A 20,754-nucleotide genomic window follows, 5' to 3' on the forward strand; every position below is an offset into this window, starting at 1 on the left:
TGCGAGTCCAATTTTGGGGTGCTTAATTATTTGTGAGCAGCTTGCTGATATCCATTGCATGTGCACACACTTTGAAGGTAGCAGTCATTAATGAAAGTTATAAACTGGTGATCAGTTCATGGGTTTGCCCTCTTCCTTCCTTATTTCAAAATTAAGATTATTTGGTCTATGTCATTGGCTTAAAAATATGGGGAAGAGTAGCCTTTTGCTGTATTCCTTGAAGTAACATTTAGTGATTGTGGATGGTGCCTGATTGACATCTGCAAAGACTAAAATCTGATATCTACAGAGTAAGTAAGCTTTAGGCAGCTTCTATACTACACAGTGTGCCTAACCTTGACTAGGAACATCTTAACCATTTTTAAACAAAGTACTGTAGCCTACGTATGCGTTAGGCTACCTTTTTATTCATCAGAAACCTGACTAGACCCTTTACACTTCACCATGATCCAGTGGATTGACGGTTGCCTATAAGACTACCCAACCTCTGCTAGAAGGTGACTAAACACCATTTCTCAACTTTTTAGAAACACTTAGGTCTTGTCTGCTTTAGGTTTTGTATTCAATTGTAGCATCTTATATTGACTGAACCTGTGTTCATTTTCTTCCATGCTGCAACCTCACATTTTGTTCACTGAATTAAGTCCAGATGTCATATTAAGCATACTACATTTTTTTTGTAGTTTTTTCATACTACATCTGAAAAATGCCATGCAGTTTGACTTAACCTGTGCCCACAATTCCCTATTATGTTAAAGATGGCATCAGTTGCCCTTTCATACATGTGATAGCAATAAACACTCAGTAGAAAATGATCTATGAGTGAACTAGGACAAGATAACAATGCATAATAATGCAAATACACATTCTAACACAAGACTACTTAGAGTGTGATATCAAAATTTGGTGCAAAATGTCTAAAAATTGCAGAATTTGTAATGTGCCCCCTTAACAATTTTGTTTAATAGATTTCAATGTTCTCTATGATGTATTGTTGCAATTATCTATTGCAAACTGCTGAAGGCTTTAAATCCTCTGATAACCAATACATCATAAAAGGGGAGAGAACTATAATGGAAAGACTTTTTAATGCACAAGTTTTATAAACGTAAAAAGCTTTGTATTTTAATATAATTATACGAAAGCCACTTGTTCCGGTGAACTTATTTTATTTTATTTTGGTCTGAGTGCTTCCATAACATTAAAAAAAATTCCAGCTGGATCGCAAGCTAACCTATAATGCATTAAGTTACATAGTGCAGAGTAATCATTACCCATTTTGTTGTGATGCTTTACACTTCCGTAGTACTCTTCTCTGAAGAGTCTCAAAGGGCTTAAAATAACTGAAGGTAGGGGAGAGGGAAGTATGGTGAAGCTGCCGTAAAGAGGGACCTTACTCAGTCCCTTAGAGTCAGTAGTAGAGCTGGAAGTAAATTCAGGAGTTCCTAGTTCTGTGTTGAGACTGCTAGACCATGTCTCTTCAGATTTTGAAATATTCTGAGTAGAAGAGGTATTGTTTCTCCTCTCTCAAAGAGAAACAGATAATATGGGAGAAATGGAAAAACCACCCTTAAATGGTCTTTCTGCAGATCAGTAATATTTCTGCATGTGTGCATTTCTTCGTTCTTTTTGATCCTTCCCTCATAGCAATTGGCGGACAGCAGCAATCAATCTTTTTTCCCCTCTAAGCATCTGAAAATGTCCTTAACAGAGAATTTATTTTATAATAACCTATTTAGATTTCTGTTTATAGTAACATGCATTGAATTGAAATAATTTGTGGAATTTTTTCTGTGTTCTCCCAAGCAGTTTTTAAATTCAGTTTTGTATAAATTAAATAGCCACATCTTCGTGAAGCATGTAGTACCTGGTTTTCTAGCCACCCGAATGAAGTGGTTGGGAATTCTGTGCTTCAGCTACTGCAAAACTAGGACCCCATGAAAGGTACATCTCCCGAAAAGGAGTGGAGCCTGCTAAGAAGAATGTAATGCTCTAATATTGACCAAATTTGCATTTAGTAAAACAGAACTGAAATAACTGGTACAAAGGTGGATGTCTAAAATCTGATTTCCCCCAAGGCAATCTGAATCTTGCATGAAGAAAGTTAAGAAAAATAATTTTGCAGGGGTTTTGTTAGGGTCGGCATCTTCCATTAGAAGAAAAATAAGCTGAGGCTTAACATGGCTTGCAAATCATGCTTAACAAAAGTTGTATCAAAGAATCACAAAATTGGGAGTATAAATATTAAAAGACATTTGCCGTGGAGAGGAGTTGGAGGTATCTTTACTTGTTTATTGCTAGCTTGCTGCTTTTCCTATCTAATACTTCTCTTCAGTTTGATGCCAAACTGACATGCTCATAAATATCTAATGCTGCTCTCCTTTGAGACATTCTGCGTGCACATCGGCAGGGTCATGCCTAGAAGAATTGTTGAGGTATGGTTCTAATGACAAAAATACAACTGAATGTGAACCTAATCATTCTATAGTTGCTGTCCGTTTTACATACTCATCCCAAATAAATCAAGTGGACACACGCTGTTTTTGGTTTGCCTATTGTTAGTGATCACGTCAGATGTTAGCCTGTCTGCAGTCTTACTCCCCATTTTTGTCTTTAGAAGGGATATAAACCCTCATACTCCCAACACAAGTCAGACACTAATTGAGGGGAGTTGGGAAGAAATTTCTCTTGTGGACAAGTTGCTCCATAATTGGGATTTCTTGAACCTTCTTCTGAACCATGTGGTACTTGCCACTGGTAGAGACAGGATACTGGACTAGCAGGACCACTAGTATGATCCAGTACTGCAATTTCTGTGGACCTTAAAATTCATTCTGATGACCATTATGCTTCTCTCCCCCCGCCCCCATCCCACTTCAATTCTAGTATGAGTTTAGTGACTGTCTCAAGGAGCATGGTAAAAATGCTAAAATAGGTGTGCAAAGCATTAGGACCTTATTTTCAGAGGTTCTGAGCACCCACAACTGCAGCTTTAGTTGATTGGAGCTCTGCATGCTCAACATCTCTGAAAGTCAAGCCCCATAACTCCAGCCATTCATGCGATCTGCTGCTGAATTAATTTTTGGAATGGAAATGAAAGGGAGGAGGGGGGAAGATAGTAATAAAAATGTGATGTTTAAGGTCTGTTATCAACCTGCTTGGATTGAAAAAAGCTTTAGCAGACTGGTGCAAATGCTATAAGAACCACTTATGGTTTGACACTTACTGCTGATGCAGTAGGCATATTGTGCACGGCAGGCTCAATACTAGTGTATGATGGATTGCAGCCACTAGTAAGTCTCTTTCATTAGGAGGAGAGAGATTAATGGAAAGGGGTAGAAACAAAGATGAGATTTGGAGATGGTTTGAGAGGTGGTATTTATACTTTTGATAATTTAAAAATGATTTTCCAATGTACCTTATTTTCTGGAAAATACTACACCTCTACCCCGATATAACGCTGTCCTCGGAAGCCAAAAAATCTTACCGCGTTATAGGTGAAACCGCGTTATATCGAACTTGCTTTGATCTGCTGGAGTGTGCAGCCCCCCCCCCCCCCCGGGAGCACTGCTTTACCGCATTATATCTGAATTCGTGTTATATCGGGTCGCGTTATATCAGGGTAGAGGTGTATATAATTCTGACTCTCTGACAGCAGCTGCTTTGAGGTTCCATTTTTTCCCAAATTGCTGGTGTGATTAGACATAGTACACTTTGTGTTTACAATCTTGTCATTGACATAGCCTACATTTGTATTGCTAAACAACAGTTGGCAATGTATATCCTTTACTCTGCTACTTCATATTGCATAGTGCCTGATGACAATAACTCAGGATTCAAAATCTATCTCAAGAAGCATGTCGGAGAGCAAAGAACAAGTGATGGATTTTTACGTTTTGTGTGATGTTTGCCTGTTGTTCATTTATAGACTAGATTGTTAAATGCTATTTCATTTCTGAGAAGTGCTGTTAGAATGTTTTGACTCATCCCTAGAATGGTTCACCCTGAAGATCTTTGTGAATATGGGCACAATGAAATGAGATGTTTCCTAAATTTTATATTATAAATGAAGCTAGGACATCATAACTTTGCATGTAGTTAACAATTTTAGTTATAATAGTAATAATTATAAACATGTGCTACCAGCTCAGCCACTGTTCCTTTCATTTCCCTAATTTTTGCTTTGTCTTCATCGGCAATAAATTAAACACTTTTCTATGCTCTTGGGCAAAATGCCAGAGATATCCATTGCAGACGTGCCTTCTGGTTCTTTGGGACTTAAGCCCAATATCTGCAGGGCAGATATTTCTACTGCACTGAGTGTCTCCTGCCTTAAGACACTCATCAGAAAGTCTCTATAGAAACTGCTGAATCAGAGATTACAGCTGGGAAAGACCTATTAGATCATTCAGTCTATCCCCTTAATGATACAGGGAGGGGTCCTTATAATACACTTTGTCCAGTCTGGTTTCAAAAGTTCAAGGCAATGGGGCTTTCACCATGTTCCATGGGGAAACTATTCCCCAGCTAACAGATCTCACTGTTGGTTATACTTTCCCTGATATTCAGCCTCCCTTTCCTTTGACTTAACTTCATCTCATTACATCTAATCATGTTTTGTGTACCACTGTAATAGTTTGTAATAATAATGTAGTAAAATGACTACAACACTGCGTATAGTAAAAATACTGTAATTTTTGATAAGTTATTTTGGGAAAAACTGGAAAACTATGGGTAAAAGCTGGACTTCCTGGTGAAAAGACCAGAATGGAGGAACATCTAAAATATTGACTTGATTGCTCAGTGTGTGTCTCTGTTGTGAAACTTATAGAAAAACATATGCATATTATGCTTCTATTGCATATTTCATCTAAGGATCTGAAAATACAGTACTTTGTGAACATCAGCTAATACTTTCAGTGTCCCGGTGAAGGGTGTGGTAATTCCATTTTACAGATGGGAAACTTGAGCCTCAGAGAGGTTGTTTCTTGACTAAGCGCACACAGTGGAAGAATCAGAAATAGAACAAGATTCCGTACTCTCAGTCCTGTGCCCTAACCCCTAAATGACACACATTAATAACACTTTGTTTTGCATTTGTAGGAAATTTGTCCAGTCTAAGTCGTCTTGGCCTAAGGTACAATAGACTGTCGGCAATCCCCAAGTCTTTAGCAAAATGTAGTGAACTTGATGAACTGAATTTGGAGAACAACAACATTTCTACTTTACCAGAGGTGAGAGGCACAAGGTGTTCACTTGGGGGGAAACGTAATAGATTTTTTTAGTTTTGTGAGCACATCAAAATATTGCAGATTGATTTTTACATGAAAAGCTTTAAGGAACGAACCTCACTTTAACCTGTGTTGAGTGCGTGTGTGTGTGTATATATATATATATATAAAATAACATTGAAGATCTATAAATCCACCAATGTTGCCACATTGACATGTATATTTAACCAGTTAGACAGTAATTCAATTGACGAATCATCAGGCAACAAGACACTAACTCATTTTATCCATTTTCTAAATGTTCTTATGACACAATTAAACGACGAAGCCAGGGGCCCATCATTTTAGCTGGACGTGAGGTTCCTGTTGCAGTTGCTAAGGGGGAAAGGAGACAGAAAACTAAGAGGGATCTCTCTGTCCACTTCCAACTGAAACAGGACTGTTCTGTTTTGATAAACAGGTGGACAAAAAGCCCCTATGTTTGTCATAGCTGCTTAATGTTAACATTTCCATAATAATATAATGTAGGAGTTTGCAATTTACAACAATGTTTCGCTACCAGTGCATCCCTCAGTTGGGTAGCACACCACCCACTAGCTACAAAAGGTAAAAATCTGCAGAATCCTGTGGTAGTTAGGACAGTGCAGGGGCCAGCTGTCTTGCTTCCTGCCTCTGCTATTGCACTTGCTAGTCCTATGCTGTTCCCTCCTGCCTCAGCCAAGTCACAGGATACTCCACCCTCCTCAACCCTGTAGAACTTGTGAGAGTTTTAGGCTTCACGATAAAATGCACAGAGTTTATTCTGCTTTGTTTCAGTTAGTGATCCAAACATTACTACTATTTTGTTCAGTCTCCCTAACCTGTTCTACGAAGAACTACATCTAAAATTATATTGCAAATATCATATAATTAAAATCTACCTAATGAGAAAAGAGAGAACATGTATACAGGGGAAAAAAGGAAAAAGATGTGAACATAAATTAGAGGACCATTGAAAGCACCCAAGTACAATAATTGTATAAATAATAAATAAAAATTGTATGAATTATTAAATTCAACAACAACTGACTGGAAACAAAAGATGATTAAATATTGAGGTAAGCTTGTGCTTTAAAAAAATGCTGTTGAGAGAAAGTTGCTCAGCTGCTTTTAAGAACAAAGCTGAATCACCCCACCCAGGCATGTAATGAAAGTAACTACAATGTGATTACACATAGAAAAGCAATTGACTGGAGAACTGATTGTTTATCCTAAAATAAGTTGACTCCTAATCAAAAACTCCCTTACCAAATAGTGCTACCTTACCTAAATGTGTTAGTCTAACAATAAGTTATATGTTGCGACAAAGAAGTAGCTCAGATGTTAATGTAGTAGTGTAATCCATTTAAAATTAAGCATTCTTGGCTGCAATAGAAAGAAAATTCATTTGCAAAGAAATAGCTGAAATGCAAAATGAGCCCAGAGCTCATGATGCAATGCCTAATAAATATTGTATCTTAAAAGGATAGGTTGGGAAAGGCAGCAGTCCCACAGCTTTCATAAATATTGAGTGCATTGTTTTTCTTTAGACTGTGTGTAACTAAACTCTACATCTTCCCCTCCAAGACATTTTAATTGTTAGTTACTTGTGAGCTGTTAGAAAAATTATATGCACCAGCTAATACACACATTATTATCAACATTTATGTATAGTCCCAGACTTAAAAAACAGCCTTTGCAAATTCCAAGGTCAGTTTGAAACAATAAGGTGTTAGGCAACCCCAAAGTACAGAACCAAAAATTGCAACTAAATAATAAAATCACTAAAGGCAGGATTTCCTCTTAAAAGATTGTGCTAAATAACAATGAGATTTTAATACGACTAATATCTCTGCAACTTAAAGTTTTATTGTTTACAGTTAGGGAAAAAATTGCTGCACTGATTTTTCTGAGATAAAACTTTTTTTTCTTGTGTTCAAATACCCGCAAATTTGTTGAGCCATGACATGAAGCAGAGCAAGTTGCAATTTGATGGTTTATTATATAATGAATGTGAAGCGACCCTTAATTTAAAAAAACCCCTTTCATTCCTGAAACAACACTATAAAAATTTTATTGTAATTGTAATATTAAAACTGTAACTCGGGAAAAGTAAAGATATTTGAAGTTGATTGAAATTTTTGAGAGCTTGCTGCTATTCAGTCTGTGATTGTAGATATTGTAATATTTCTGGTATGTAACATCATGCATGAATCTTTAATCCCTGCAGTACCTAAACAAATAGGGCTGAATTAAGGTTGGTATTGTAATGAGCGAAAGATGAAATTTCAGCATTAATTTTGCACTCATTATTTATTTCTATGGTGCCAATAGTGTGTCTGGGTGCTTTACTGACAGGTACAAACCTGAGATTCCTGCCTAAAGGACCTTACAATCTAAATTTTAAATGTTGGTACTTTTTATATACTGGCACCATGTATGTGTGGGAAGAGAGGAATACAGTTCTCTCCTAGTGATTGTGGATGAGAATCTATGGATGAGAGAGCTTTTTCTGAAGTTAAGACTCGTTTATATATTGCAACTCTTACTTATCTTGTTGGGTGCCCTGGGGGGAAGCTATTTTTTAATGAGACCCAATACAGTGAAAGAATATATGTTCAAATAAATTTAAATGCAAAGCTCAAGGTTCTCCGCCCCCTTCTCCCTTTCCAGGGTCTTTTATCGAGTCTTGTGAACCTGACTAGTTTAACATTGGCCAGGAACTGCTTCCAGTCATATCCAGTGGGTGGTCCATCACAGTTTTCCACAATCTACTCTCTCAACATGGAACACAACCGCATCAGCAAAATCCCGTTTGGAATTTTCTCTAGAGCTAAAGTGTTAAGTAAGCTGAACATGAAGGTGAGCCACAGCAACGCTCCACTGTTTGTAACATCCATAGCAGATTCTGTGAACTGTAACAAATTTAATGATACAAAGAATAAACTTGTAGCATATGAAAGGGATACTTTGTCACCTTACTCAGATTTCACAGACACACATCCTTTACCTGTGTTACTGATCCATTTCATTTTTCACTATTTATTCTGTTAGCTCTTTCACATTGCCTTCACATTTGGACAATGAAATTCAGTGAAGCTGTTTGTACTTTGCATGTTCAGGAATCTGAATGGTTGAATTGCAAACATTGCAGGGGAATATTTTGTTTTAAAACAATTTTATTTCAATTAAAAACAGAATCATGGAAAGAAATATCTATTGCCTTTTTAAAGCTTATTTTTACAAAATCTAAAATTGAGACCTTGTTATTACTATTACTTTTGCATTGAGGTAGCCCAGAGACCACAGTAAGAACTCATGTCCCATTGTGTTAGATATTGTATATTTTTAAAGAGACGCTTTACATCCCCTAAAGATCACAATATAAGCATATGATGACAGATTACAGGTGGAGAAAATAGCCATGAGGGATAATAGTGTAACAGTGGGTTTAGTTTAATATGTAACAGAATACACATTCAGAGATTTTCAATCTCTTTTGAAACTCGACAAATAGCCCTTCCCATGTCTTGATATAATTACATTATAGAAAAAGTATTTATCAATAAATGATAGCAATTATTATTTATTACTAATTGTGACAGCACCTACGATGTACAATGCACTTTCAAGCTATGTAAGATAGTCCCTTCCCTGAAGAGCTTGCATTCTGAAATACAAAAATAGATTCATAGATACCGAGGCCAGAAGGGACCATTGTGATTATCTAGTCTGAGCTCATGTTTAACAGAGATCAATAGAATTTCCCCAAAATAATTTATAGAACAGATCTTTTAGAAAAACACCCAATCTTGTTTTAAAAATTGTCACTGATGGAGAATCCACCACAACCCTTGGTAAATTATTTTAATGGTTAATTACTTACACTGTTAAAAATTTATGCTTTATTTCCAGTCTGAACCAGATGAAGAGGGCGCAACATAAAAGTAAAGTGGCTGGTGCATGTTTTAGTCATTTCAAGGGGGTTAAAATTTTTATTTTATTGTAAAAACTTATGTTTAACTGTCCTCCAATACATCTATTATTAGATGACTGAATTTTTGTTGACCTCACAACAGAAATTAGTCCGGGGAAGGATTTGAATGGTGAGAGGATAGTGTCTGGCACATTATTTGGAAAGAGTTTTTCAGGTGTAAGGGCAATGTGGAAAAATCAGACAAAAGAGGCAACATCTTCCTTTTTTGTAATCTAGATGGGTCCTTAAATTAGAAAAAAAATTCTCTAAAGGTACCAATCACTCTTTAATGTCACACATGTACCAGTAGTTTGAACAGCCTGATTTCTTAGAATTTATTGTGTCCACTCTAGACCAAATTATATTACTAGCACTCTAAATAGTGAGTGTGTCTGACTTCATTCCAGTTTTTTTACTACATAAGCAATTTGTATGTATTTGCTATTTTAAAAACTACCCCGATGTCAGCAAACATGGAGCCTGTGGGCACTGCTGGCTGATATCTGTTCCAACTGCCTGTCATAGGGCAGATCCTGAAATAATGTCTGACACTTAAGTTGTTTTGTAATGGTACTTGACCTTTTATTAGGGTTTTTTTGTTTACCTTACACCCTCCATATTTTTAGGATTGCAGAATTGTTGCTAGGTTCTTTACATGATGTGGTGTTTGTTGTGTTTTTTTTATTCATGTCTTAAGTGTTCACATCCTATCCAACAGTACATAATGTTGAAAAGCATAAGAAGTCAAAATTAACTATTGAGACCTTGGAAATTTCATGAGTTATTGCCTTTGTAATATGTTGTTTCCATTTCAGTCCATCACATTGGTAATACAAATCCAGCTCCACATGTCTAGATTGGGTAGTGTTCATTACATTTTGGGAATGCATTTTAAAGATTCAACCATTTAGCAAAGTTTTTTCTATTGGTTTATATGAGAACCAATCAAATTTTTGGTTTATCTAAATGTTTCATCTTATTTAATCTCCAAGCTACCTTGCTGTTTTTTCATGCCAAAGCCTACATATTTTCTTTGTTAAATTGCAGGACAATCAGCTAACCTCGCTCCCCTTGGACTTTGGGACTTGGACCAGCATGGTGGAACTGAATTTAGCCACTAATCAGCTCACAAAAATTCCTGAGGATGTGTCTGGGCTAGTTTCCCTTGAGGTGAGAGAAATACAGTGAACATCTGACTAAGCAAATCCTCAGAAATGAACTTAAAAAAAAGTATGTCCCAATAATAAGTGTGCTAACCGAACATATGAGTGTTTCATAAGTTTATGACTTTCATTAATAGCTTTTTAAATGTTTGGTTCCTTAAGCCTGTGTGCCTATTTCATTTATTAACCTATAGACAACCCCACATCACAAAATGTACAGTGCAGAAAATAAAATGAATTAAAACTGGGCTGAACACCCAGAGGGACCAGCATACAAAGTGGGCCAAAATATTCCAACAAAAGAATGACAAAGTGGACTGAGTTCAGTTAGAAAGCATTGGACTGGGCCTCGAAACCAACCACCAAGAGATTAAAGAGAAGGTTCTATAGATGGACTCCAGGAACCAAGTTGGCCCATTAAACCGATTTTGTTGTTAGAGAGAGTGCCAATAGGAAAGGGCATATTTATGTTGTAAAATTAGGTAATTTTACAACTAAGTAAAAACACTAGGGAATTAAACAGAAAAAACTGCTTATGCAATGTTCATGCAAAAGTGAAAGTTCTTATAGCAATTTTAACTCAGCCACATTGCACATAGGTAATTGTGGACTGGTCGCAGGGGTACCACGCTGAGATTGCTCAATTAGGGCAAACTGCGAAGAATGGGGCAGACAATCCCCAAAACTGGTGGTTATTCTAATACTTAGATTCACCAAGCCAGCAACAAAACAGCTTCCACAATACCTTACTGGTTACCCAGAAGCCAAAAACACAGATCCCATAAAGCAACCCAGCTTTGGACTTCTTCCCAGACAGGCAAGTCAGATATGAAGAGGATTACTGAAAATCTTGTTGTTCATATAAAAAGTTCTACCAATCCCAAAGGATCAGACACATTACCCTCCAGGTCACTGAATATTTCAGATCTTACCGAAATACATGCTTACAGCCAATTCTTATTAACTAATCTAAAATTTATTTAAAAAGAAGAGAGTATTGGTTAAAAGATCATTATATATACATACATACATACTAAGAGTTTTTAGATCAGTTTCATAGTAGGTATGGTGAACTTTAGAGTTGCAAAGAGTTCTTTCAGAATTAGTCCATAGTTTTAGTCCAATGTCCAATATCAGGGTGATCCAGATGGGATTGGAGACCTCAGTTTTGTGACTCAAACTTCTTCCCCCTGATGAAGCTTAAGCACATCTGAGATGAAAGGATCAGGTTCCAAGAGCCCTTTAAACAGTTCCCGGGCAGCCTCTTGACAGCATGCAGTACTTGGGTGAACAGTGGGCAATTATCCTAGCTTTGAAGTAAACCACCTATTTCCTAACCATCAACGATAATTAGCTACCTGGATTAACGTAAGGCAATGCCTATCTCCCTTTATTTACAGGTAATTTGCTACATACTTCAAAGAGAAATTGACAGTGATATCAGTACATTCACAGTTCATTTAAATTTTAACATTTTCTTTTGAGATCTGAATTAACAGAATTCAGCAATACACAGGAACTGTTTGGTTACATGGTTAACACCTAACAAGATATAAGCAAACACTTACAATTAGCATTACCTCTAATTCTCTAACCGTACAGGTTTGCATTTCAAACTCTAGTCTATTTAACATGAAATGGCCCTAATTACCATTTACCATATCCTTTAATATGTCTCTAAAGGTTGAATCTGGGTCAGTTAGCCTGCTAATTGTGTAACCCTTTCTGGCCCTGTGTCACAGTAATATTTTCTGTTCGGTTTTTCTTTTAGATATGTAGTTTAATAAGTTACTATTCATATTGTTTAGTATGTGCCTTAAAATACACAGGATATGCAACAAAACCACATTATTATTGACATGCTAACCTTAACTTTGGCATTTCCTCACTTTAACTGTACAACCCTAACCTGGTTAAGTTTCTCAGACCTGAAGAAGAGCTCTGTGTAAGCTTGAAAGCTTGTCTCTCTCACCAACAGAAGTTGGTCCAATAAAAGACATTACCTCCCTCACCTTGTCTCTCTAATATCCAGGATCGACATAGCTCCAACAATACTGCATACAACCCTAATGATGCATTGTTGTAGAATTTTGCATTAACTGTTGAACTACTCACTTTTGTGTGTGTGTTTTAATATCGCAAAACAATAACATGGTAGGATTGGAAAGGAGAAATATCTAGCAATTATAGCACAGTGCTAGGATCAATTCCCAGACCCTATTGGGTTTAGCTGGAAGATCTTAACTATCCAAAGCCAGCCGGACACCCCTCCAGTGCTGTCTGGCCTTGGTGATGTCACTAAGGGTATGTCTACACTGCAGCAGGGAGCGCGCCTCCCAGTCTAGTTGGGCAGACTTGTGCTAGCAGGTCTTGAGGTAGCACGTTAAAAGTAGCAGTGTGGAAGTTGTGGCTTGGATGTCAGCTTGGGCTCTCGAGCCTGCCCAGTCCCCCAGGTCTGAGATTGGGTCACTTGCCCGAGTCTCCGCGGGAGCTGCAGCATCCACACTGCTCTTTTTAATGTGCACTAGCTGGAGCCCCATTAGTACAAATCTGTCAGTCTGTCTACCTGGGCTGGGAGGCTCGCTGCCAGCTGCAATGTAGACATAGCCTTTAGAGGAGGGGTGAGCAAACCTTTGGGCCCGAGGGCCACATCTGGGTATAGAAATTGTATGGCGGGCCATGAATGCTCATGAAATTGTGGGAGGGGGTGAGGGCTCTGGCTGGGGGTGCAGGCTCTGGGGTGGGGCTGGGGATGAGGGGTTTGGGGTGTAGGAGGGTGCTCTGGACTGGGACCGAGGGGTTCTGAGGGCGGGAGGGGGATCAGGGCTGGGGCAGGGGGTTAGGGCACGGGGGGGGTGAGGGCTCTGGCTGGGGGTGCGGGCTCTGGGGTGGGGCTGGGGATGAGGGGGTTGGGATGTAGGAGGGTGCTCTGGGCTGGGACTGAGGGGTTCGGAGGGCGAGAGGGGGATCAGGGCTGGGGCAGATGGTTGGAGGGGGGGTGGCTCGGGTGCAGGCTCCAGGTGGCACTTACCTCAAGGAACTCCTGGAAGTAGCAACATGTCCCCCCTCCGGCTCCTACGCAGAGGCATGGCCAGGCAGCTCTGCGTGCTGCCCCGTCCTCAGGCGCTGCTCCTGCAGCTCCCGTTGGCCGTAGTTCCTGGCCAATGGGAGCTGCAGGGGCGGCATTTGGGGCAGGGCCATCGTGTGGAGCAGAGCCCCGTGGCTGCCCCTATGCGTAGGAGCTGGAGGGGGCACATGCCGCTGCTTCTGGGAGCTGCGCGGAGTGGCCCCCGACCCTGCTCCCTAGCTGGAGTACCGGAACGGGGCAAGCCCCAGACCCCGCTCCCCAGTGGGAGCTCAAGGGTCGGATTAAAACAGCTGGCAGGCCGGATGCAGCCCGTGGACCGTAGTTTGCCCACCCCTGCTTTAGAGCATGGATTATCAGGATCTAAGCTCCTGCAGCTCTGTTGATTCAACAGGGATTTGTGGGGGCTCAGCACCACTAAAAATGCAGCCCTTCACATTTGTGCCTCATCTTGCTCATTACCGACCTCACTGAGGTGTTGAGAGTTGCCTGTAAGCAACTTTGAGCTGCTCTGGAGAAAGGTGCTATATTACTGCAAACTATTCTTGAATGAATTACTTGGCTTCATAGATGAGCATAAGAACATAAGCATGGTACTTTACAGCAGAGAAAAGACAGATTTTCTACTTGGAGGAGTTTATAATCTGAGGTCTTGTCTACATGGAGACACTCAAGAAAGTTAATCAAAATAATTTTTTAAGTGGATTAGTTAAAGTGGAGAAAATTCCTGTGTGGATACACTTATTCAGAATTAAAGTGGGCTTAATTTGATGTACTTTGGAAGTGAATTAATCTAAATTGAATTAATGACACTTAAATTCTCAATAAGAATGCCCACACAGGGATTTAATGCAGTTTAACTAATCCTCTTTAAATTCACACCTTCAGTTAATTTGGATTAATTTCCCTGCATGTCCCCCTGTAAGCAAGCCCTAATTTAAAATGAGAGCAAACAGTAACTGAGAGCACCAGAAGAATTAAAAAAGGGGACTGATGAGGGAGGTCATTATAGGAGACCAATGCATGTGTGTAGAGTAGCCAAGTATTTTGTTATATTAGTCCCTTCCCAAAACCAACTTCTTGAAGGTGGTATAAAAAGTAAGAGGAAGTGGGGAGGTTTGGCAGATTGGGTCAGAGATGGACTGTCAAGCATAAGGGATAGCAAGGCAGATGGCACTGAGGCGGGCATGTGAAAGAATACAAATGATAGGGAAGTTATGTAGTAGGAAGTTGTGTCTCTGTTTTTCTTGAGTCACTTGGTTAAAATGGGCTCTTAGCTCTTTGTTTCTCCACTGTTTATTTTAAAAATGTATACATTTTTTAAATAGTCCTGTTAATCTGAAATCTGTTGTTCTGAATTTAAACTTCACTTCTATTAAGCTCCATTTTGTAACGTGTTGTTAGTTTGGATTACTGAGTTAAGTTTAACTTTATCCTTTAGTTCAGTTTCACAGGCGTTTTACAAAACTTGTTAAACAGTATGTTAATTTTGCATTCTATGGAATGCTATTTAATTCTGAAGTCTAAAGGGATTCTATTTTAGTTGGCGCTTGCTGCATTACTTAAAATTTTCCCTGTTTTTTCTTCAGGTTCTTATCTTGTCAAATAATCTTCTGAAGAAACTTCCCCATGGCATTGGAAACCTACGGAAAATAAGAGAGTTGGATTTAGAGGAGAACAAACTGGAATCCTTGCCCAATGAAATCGCTTACCTTAAGGATTTGCAGGTGAAACAATGATGAGAGGAGATAAACATACCAAGCTTTTACTTTCAACAGGCTAATTTGTACCTTTCCCACTCAAATTAATGGTATCTACCTCTTTAAGGAGGAGTTTACTATTAGCGAAGAGTATAAAGAATCAGGATTCTTGAGTTTTATTCCTGGTTCTGCCTTTGATTCCCTGGTTGACCTTGAGAAAACAAAATTTGATTCTTCTTCAAGTGCTGGTCCTTATTTGTGTTCCACAGGTGGGTATACACGTGTGCCACGCCCCTGAGTCCAGCAGTTTTTCCAAGCAGCGTCCATTGACCCACAGTGTGGGTCCCACATGTGTGCAGTATTTCCCCTCGTGCTCCTGACCGAGGGTTTAAGGGGTGGTGCAGGTTGATGCCACGTGGCCTGAGTTGAAATCCTGTCCTGCTTCACTCTTCTTAGTCTCTAAAAGAGTGTGTGTATATGTTTGTTATAAATAGTTATCCTGTAGTTTAGAAATCTTAGTTGTATATACAGGATAGCATAAGAAAATTACCCTATCTTCTCCCCCCACAGTCGAAGGGAAACTCTCTTTATCCCAGGGACTATGTCCAGGGTCCTGGACTTCAAGAACTGAGTTTCCTGCCCTTGCTCCTTTTCCATCATCAACAAGGATCAGTGGTGTCTCTCTTGTCTGGGTGAGGTGCTTAGCTTGGTGAAGTGCAGCATCTGTAAGTCCTTCCCACCCCAGAACCAGAGAGGCCCAAGAACTCAGGCTGAGGAAGCATCTGATGGAAGAGGCTATGAGGTCCTGATCTGAGCTTGGCCTGGGAGATCCCCCTGTACATCAGCCTCAGTTGTCCAGCAGTACACCTCTGAGCATGAACAATGGAGCGGAGCCACTGGCACTGAAGCCCAACAACACAGGGCTGCCCGTGACAGTAAGAAACACTCTCATGGGCATAACAGCAGTTCCACACAGTGGACTGCCTACAAGAAGCATATTTGCTCCCCAAGCCGTGCCAGGTGGAGTGAGATGTCATGTACAGATCCCACAGAATTGTCACTGAGGGCCCCTCGGCTGGAGGGTAAGGCGAAGAAGAAGGATCCAATAGTGACTACAGTATCAGGGACAAAGATAGGCCAATCGTATCCACGAGCACCAGTCCAGATGTACCATTGGCGACCTACCTGCTGACCAAGGACCACATCAACTCCAGAGCTATTGTTCCCTCAGGAGTTCTCGCCTCTCTTGCTTGGTGGTCCAACCCAACCCAGACCATGGTGGGGACCCCCTGCAATCCTCCCATACTGAGGGCCACCATTGTGATGGATGCCTCCCTTACAGGATGGGGTGCTCACCTGGCCTACCATGCAGCCCAGGGTATATGGACACCATGGGAAGCCAGGTTGCCTAGAAACTTGCTGGAACTGAGAGCAGTCTGCATAGCCTGCAAGACCTTCTTTCCCCTCATATGCTTCCTCCACGTGCAAATCCTATTGGACAATATCTTATCTATCTAATTAACAAACAGTGAGGAGTGAGATCTTGTCTCCTCTGCCTGGAGGCAGTCAGACTGTGGATCTGGTATATCAGAAATCAGGTTTCCTTACAGGCCGTATATCTCCCAGGCGCTCAGAACTCCTGTAACGGACAGACTAAGCAGAATAATTGAATATCAGGGTTGGAAGGGACCTCAGGAGGTCATCTAGTCCAACCCCCTGCTCAAAGCAGGACCAATCCCCAGACAGATTTTTGCCCCAGATCCCTAAATGGCCCCCTCAAGGATTGAACTCACAACCCTGGGTTTAGCAGGCCTATGCTCAAACCACTGAGCTATCCCTCCCCCCATGTAGACCATGAATGGGAAATACACAACACAGTTTTGACCAACATCTTTGCACAGTTGGGTAATCCCCTATGGGACCTCTTTGCATCCCAGATTAACAGAAAGCGTCTCATGTACTGCTCCAGAGGGGCCCATCAGCAGCAACTCTGAGTGACATTCTGCTGCTCCCATGGGCGACCTCCAATAAATTTTCCCCCTATTCTCCTCATACTGCAAGTTCTTCAGAAGATTCATTGAGACACAGCCACCGTCATCCTTCTAGCGCCCTGTTGACCCAGACAGTTCTGGTTCACAGATCTCCTAAAGCCGTCCATACACCCACCCATCAGGATCCGCTCATTAGCAGAACAGGCTCAGGCACCCCAATCCACGCTCACTCCACTTCACGGCCCAGTGTTTGGATGGGCGTCAGACATGGAACACTCATGCTCTGCCTCGGTCCAGGAGATCCTTAATCAAAGCAGGAAAGAATCAACCAGAATGTGCTATTGGGCTAAATGACGCCACTTCTCTGCTTGGGCATTCAGGTTATCCTCAACTATCTCCTCGCCCTGAAAACATCAGGTTTAGCCCTTAGCTCGCAGCGTGCGCACCTAGCAGCGATTAGCGCTTTCCTTCCCCCAGTAGAGGGATGCTATATCTTCACGCACCCGACGACAGTGTGGTTTATGAAAGGCTTGATCAGAACCTTCTCACCGGTCATCAAACCCACACCCCAGTGGGACCGTAACCTCGTCCTGTCAGCTCTCACAGGGCTGCTCTTCAAACCTATGGCAGCCTGTGCCATGACCCACCTCTCCATGGAAGTGGCATTCTTGGTAGCCATCACTTTGGCCAGAAGGGTCAGTAAGCTAGTGGCCATGATGGCAGACCCTCTCTACACAGTATTCCACAAGAAGAAGGTCTCCCTCTGGCTACACCCCAAATTCCTCCCCAAAATTGTGTCTGAATTCCAGATCAGCCAATTAATTCACTTACCTATATTTTTCCAAAACCTCATGCCTCTCCTGAGGACAAGAAACTATAGTCCCTTGATATCAGACGTGCCCTGGCGTTCTACCTGCAAAGAACCAAGCCCACTAGAAAGTTGACTGTTTGTCACCATAGTAGAAATATTAAGGGGCAAGCCATATCCTCACAGAGAATTTCTAAGTGGGGATGCATGCTAAAATGCTATAAGATAGCAAAACTTCCCCCTCTCGGGAGTGTTACAGCTCGCTCCACATGACCGCAAGCAGCCTCCACGGCATTCTTATCTGGCATCCCATTGTGGGACATTTACAAAGCTGCGACTTGGCAATCTGGCCGCACATTTACGGCACACTATTCCCTGACTCGAGACAGCCATGGATGTGGCAGTAGGAAGGACCATCTTACAAACAGCTCTGCTGCCAGCCTCCTTGCACCCACCTCCACGTTGATCACTGCTTGCAAGTCACTCACGTGTGGAATACACATGGGGAGCTGCACAGGAAAAAGACGAGGTTACTTACTGTAACTGGAGGTTCTTCAAGATGTGTGGTCCCGATCTGTATTCCACTACCCGCCCTCCATCCCCTCTGCTTTGGACTTGATTACATTGCAGTAACAAGAGGAAATAGAGTGGCATTGACCCTTCATACCCTGGGTCAGGAGCACGAGTGGAGATATTGTGTGTGTGCAGATCAACAGACACTGCTTGGAAAAACTTCCAGACTCAGGTACATGTGTGCCTATGTATGGAATACAGATAGGGACCACACATCTCGAAGAACCTCCAGTTACAGTTAGTAACTTCTCTTCTCTGCCCCAATTTGACCATGTATAAAATGAATAAAATAATAGACTTCGCAGAATTGTCCTGAGGTTTCAGTAAAGCTTATGAAGTGCCTTTATATCCTTGGTTAAAAGTGCATGTTGTTTGTTGTTAAGATTAATAATATTTAAGAGAGAATTTGAATGCCATAGAGAACTAGAGATTTCCCTCCTTATGCTAGAAATACAATTTGTCAATTCAATAGCTACGTTTTCTGATGTTACTCAGCTGTTTGAAGGCACTGTTAGTAATTTTAAGAATTTATTTCTCCACCAGAAATTGGTCTTGACTAATAATCAGTTGACCACCCTTCCAAGAGGAATTGGTCACCTCATCAATCTGACACATCTTGGGCTAGGAGAGAATCTTCTCACACACCTTCCTGAAGAAATTGGTAAGGTGCTATTTCTGATAAATATAAATATACGGTATGGTTAAGCAATAACCTCCAAATACCTCTGGGAGACACAAAATGATAGGAATTTATTGTATTCAGAAACAGAGGCCACAAAATTCAAGGAGAAACTTTTATTGTGAGGAGGTATGCACCCCTGCTTGAAATTTCTGCCAGCACTACAATATTACATGCTTTCTCTATTTTCGTGAGAGAAATTACTTAGCTTTTTCTGATTAATTACCTTGTGTGTGAAGAACTTGTAGAGGGAAACTGACTTGGATTAAGTAGTTTCCTTCTCTATCAAACTCTTCACTCACTGTGCTAAAGAGAAATTTATAGGATTGTGCAATGCCAGTCAGTGTTAGTCAACTTTCCTTTCCAACCATTTCCTTGTAAAGACTCAGTAGGAAAGGAATCAGACTAATCCTATGACTTTTCTTTCTGGCCACGCTGCAGAAGTAAAATTTTGTGTGAGGGAAGGGGCTGCAGAGGGAATCTAGGAGAGGCACTTTCCTTCTACAAATCTTGCCATTTGCATATCATCACACTGCTGCTTGCCTTGTGAGACAAGAGAAGGGGAGAAGGAAATACAGGGAAAGGAGAGGAAAGAGAATAAAAAAACAGAGACCTAAACACCATGAAAACGAGTGAGAAATACAGTGCCACACAGCTAGAGAAGAGGGAAACAGAGATGCTTCAGCTGTCCCAGCACCTCCAGTGAAACACCATCACAGCCAGTGCAAATCTTGCACATGTGTTGGAGTCAGAAGGGCCAAATCTCAGCTAAACCTGGCCCTATGCATTCTAGATCATAAATTAGTTGCGCTCAGGTGCCTTATGCTCTAATCTATAGAGTTAAAATAAATTACTATGTTTAAAGCACTCTAGTGAAGTGTAGAGACTGGTTATTAAAGTTTTCAAATTTGATTGCCTCATGTAGAATCATCAGATAGTGCTCAAGTTCTGCTCAACTCTGCCCTTTCTGCTTTGCAATCTCTCACCCTGGCTCCCCAATCTTCCTCAGATTCTACATGTGGTTCCCCGCTTGTACTCTGAACCTTTCGCACGCTCTCCCAGTCCACCAGTGGTCCTGAAACCTTTCCTTCCTCAACACGCTCTTTAACCCTCTAATACTCCTGTCACCCTCTCTGCTTCTCCTCTAGGTCTTTGATGTTTCACCAAGAGGTGAGTGTTGTAAGGCAACAGGAGTATTCAGTAGAGATTTACATATTCTCATTACTGACTCTGCGACTGTGAACTGTTACATGATAGAAAAAATTCTGCTAATCATAACTACAGTAATACAAATAATAGTAAAAGAATTCTAACAATACCTACTTCCAATTAGCATTGAAACTCTTATCGGTATTTTGCGATATATGTCCAAGTACATCATTTTCCACACGCTACTCGCTCCCTTAAAGAATTACTTTGTGTAAACCTGTCTTTGCTCAGTTAATGCTCCCGCCAATGTCCCCAATTCAACATCACTGGGAAGCTTTGACAAACCAATAGTGCAATACTATCCTGCCATAATGAACTTTT

General features: G+C 40.7%; 1 protein-coding gene across 1 annotated transcript in view; it reads left to right on the top strand.

Moving 5' to 3' along the window:
* Positions 1–20,754, top strand: part of SHOC2 (SHOC2 leucine rich repeat scaffold protein) — a 107,898-nt gene that overhangs the window by 86,253 nt on the left and 891 nt on the right. Inside the window, exons 5-9 of the mRNA XM_065408025.1 lie at positions 5,104–5,234; positions 7,923–8,111; positions 10,273–10,395; positions 15,063–15,200; positions 19,089–19,206. Of these exons, the coding sequence (XP_065264097.1) occupies positions 5,104–5,234; positions 7,923–8,111; positions 10,273–10,395; positions 15,063–15,200; positions 19,089–19,206 (699 nt within the window). The remainder of the gene's footprint in view (positions 1–5,103; positions 5,235–7,922; positions 8,112–10,272; positions 10,396–15,062; positions 15,201–19,088; positions 19,207–20,754) is intronic.

The sequence above is a fragment of the Emys orbicularis genome, chromosome 7 (genome assembly GCF_028017835.1).
Source record: "Emys orbicularis isolate rEmyOrb1 chromosome 7, rEmyOrb1.hap1, whole genome shotgun sequence".
NCBI classification, from domain to species: domain Eukaryota; kingdom Metazoa; phylum Chordata; order Testudines; family Emydidae; genus Emys; species Emys orbicularis.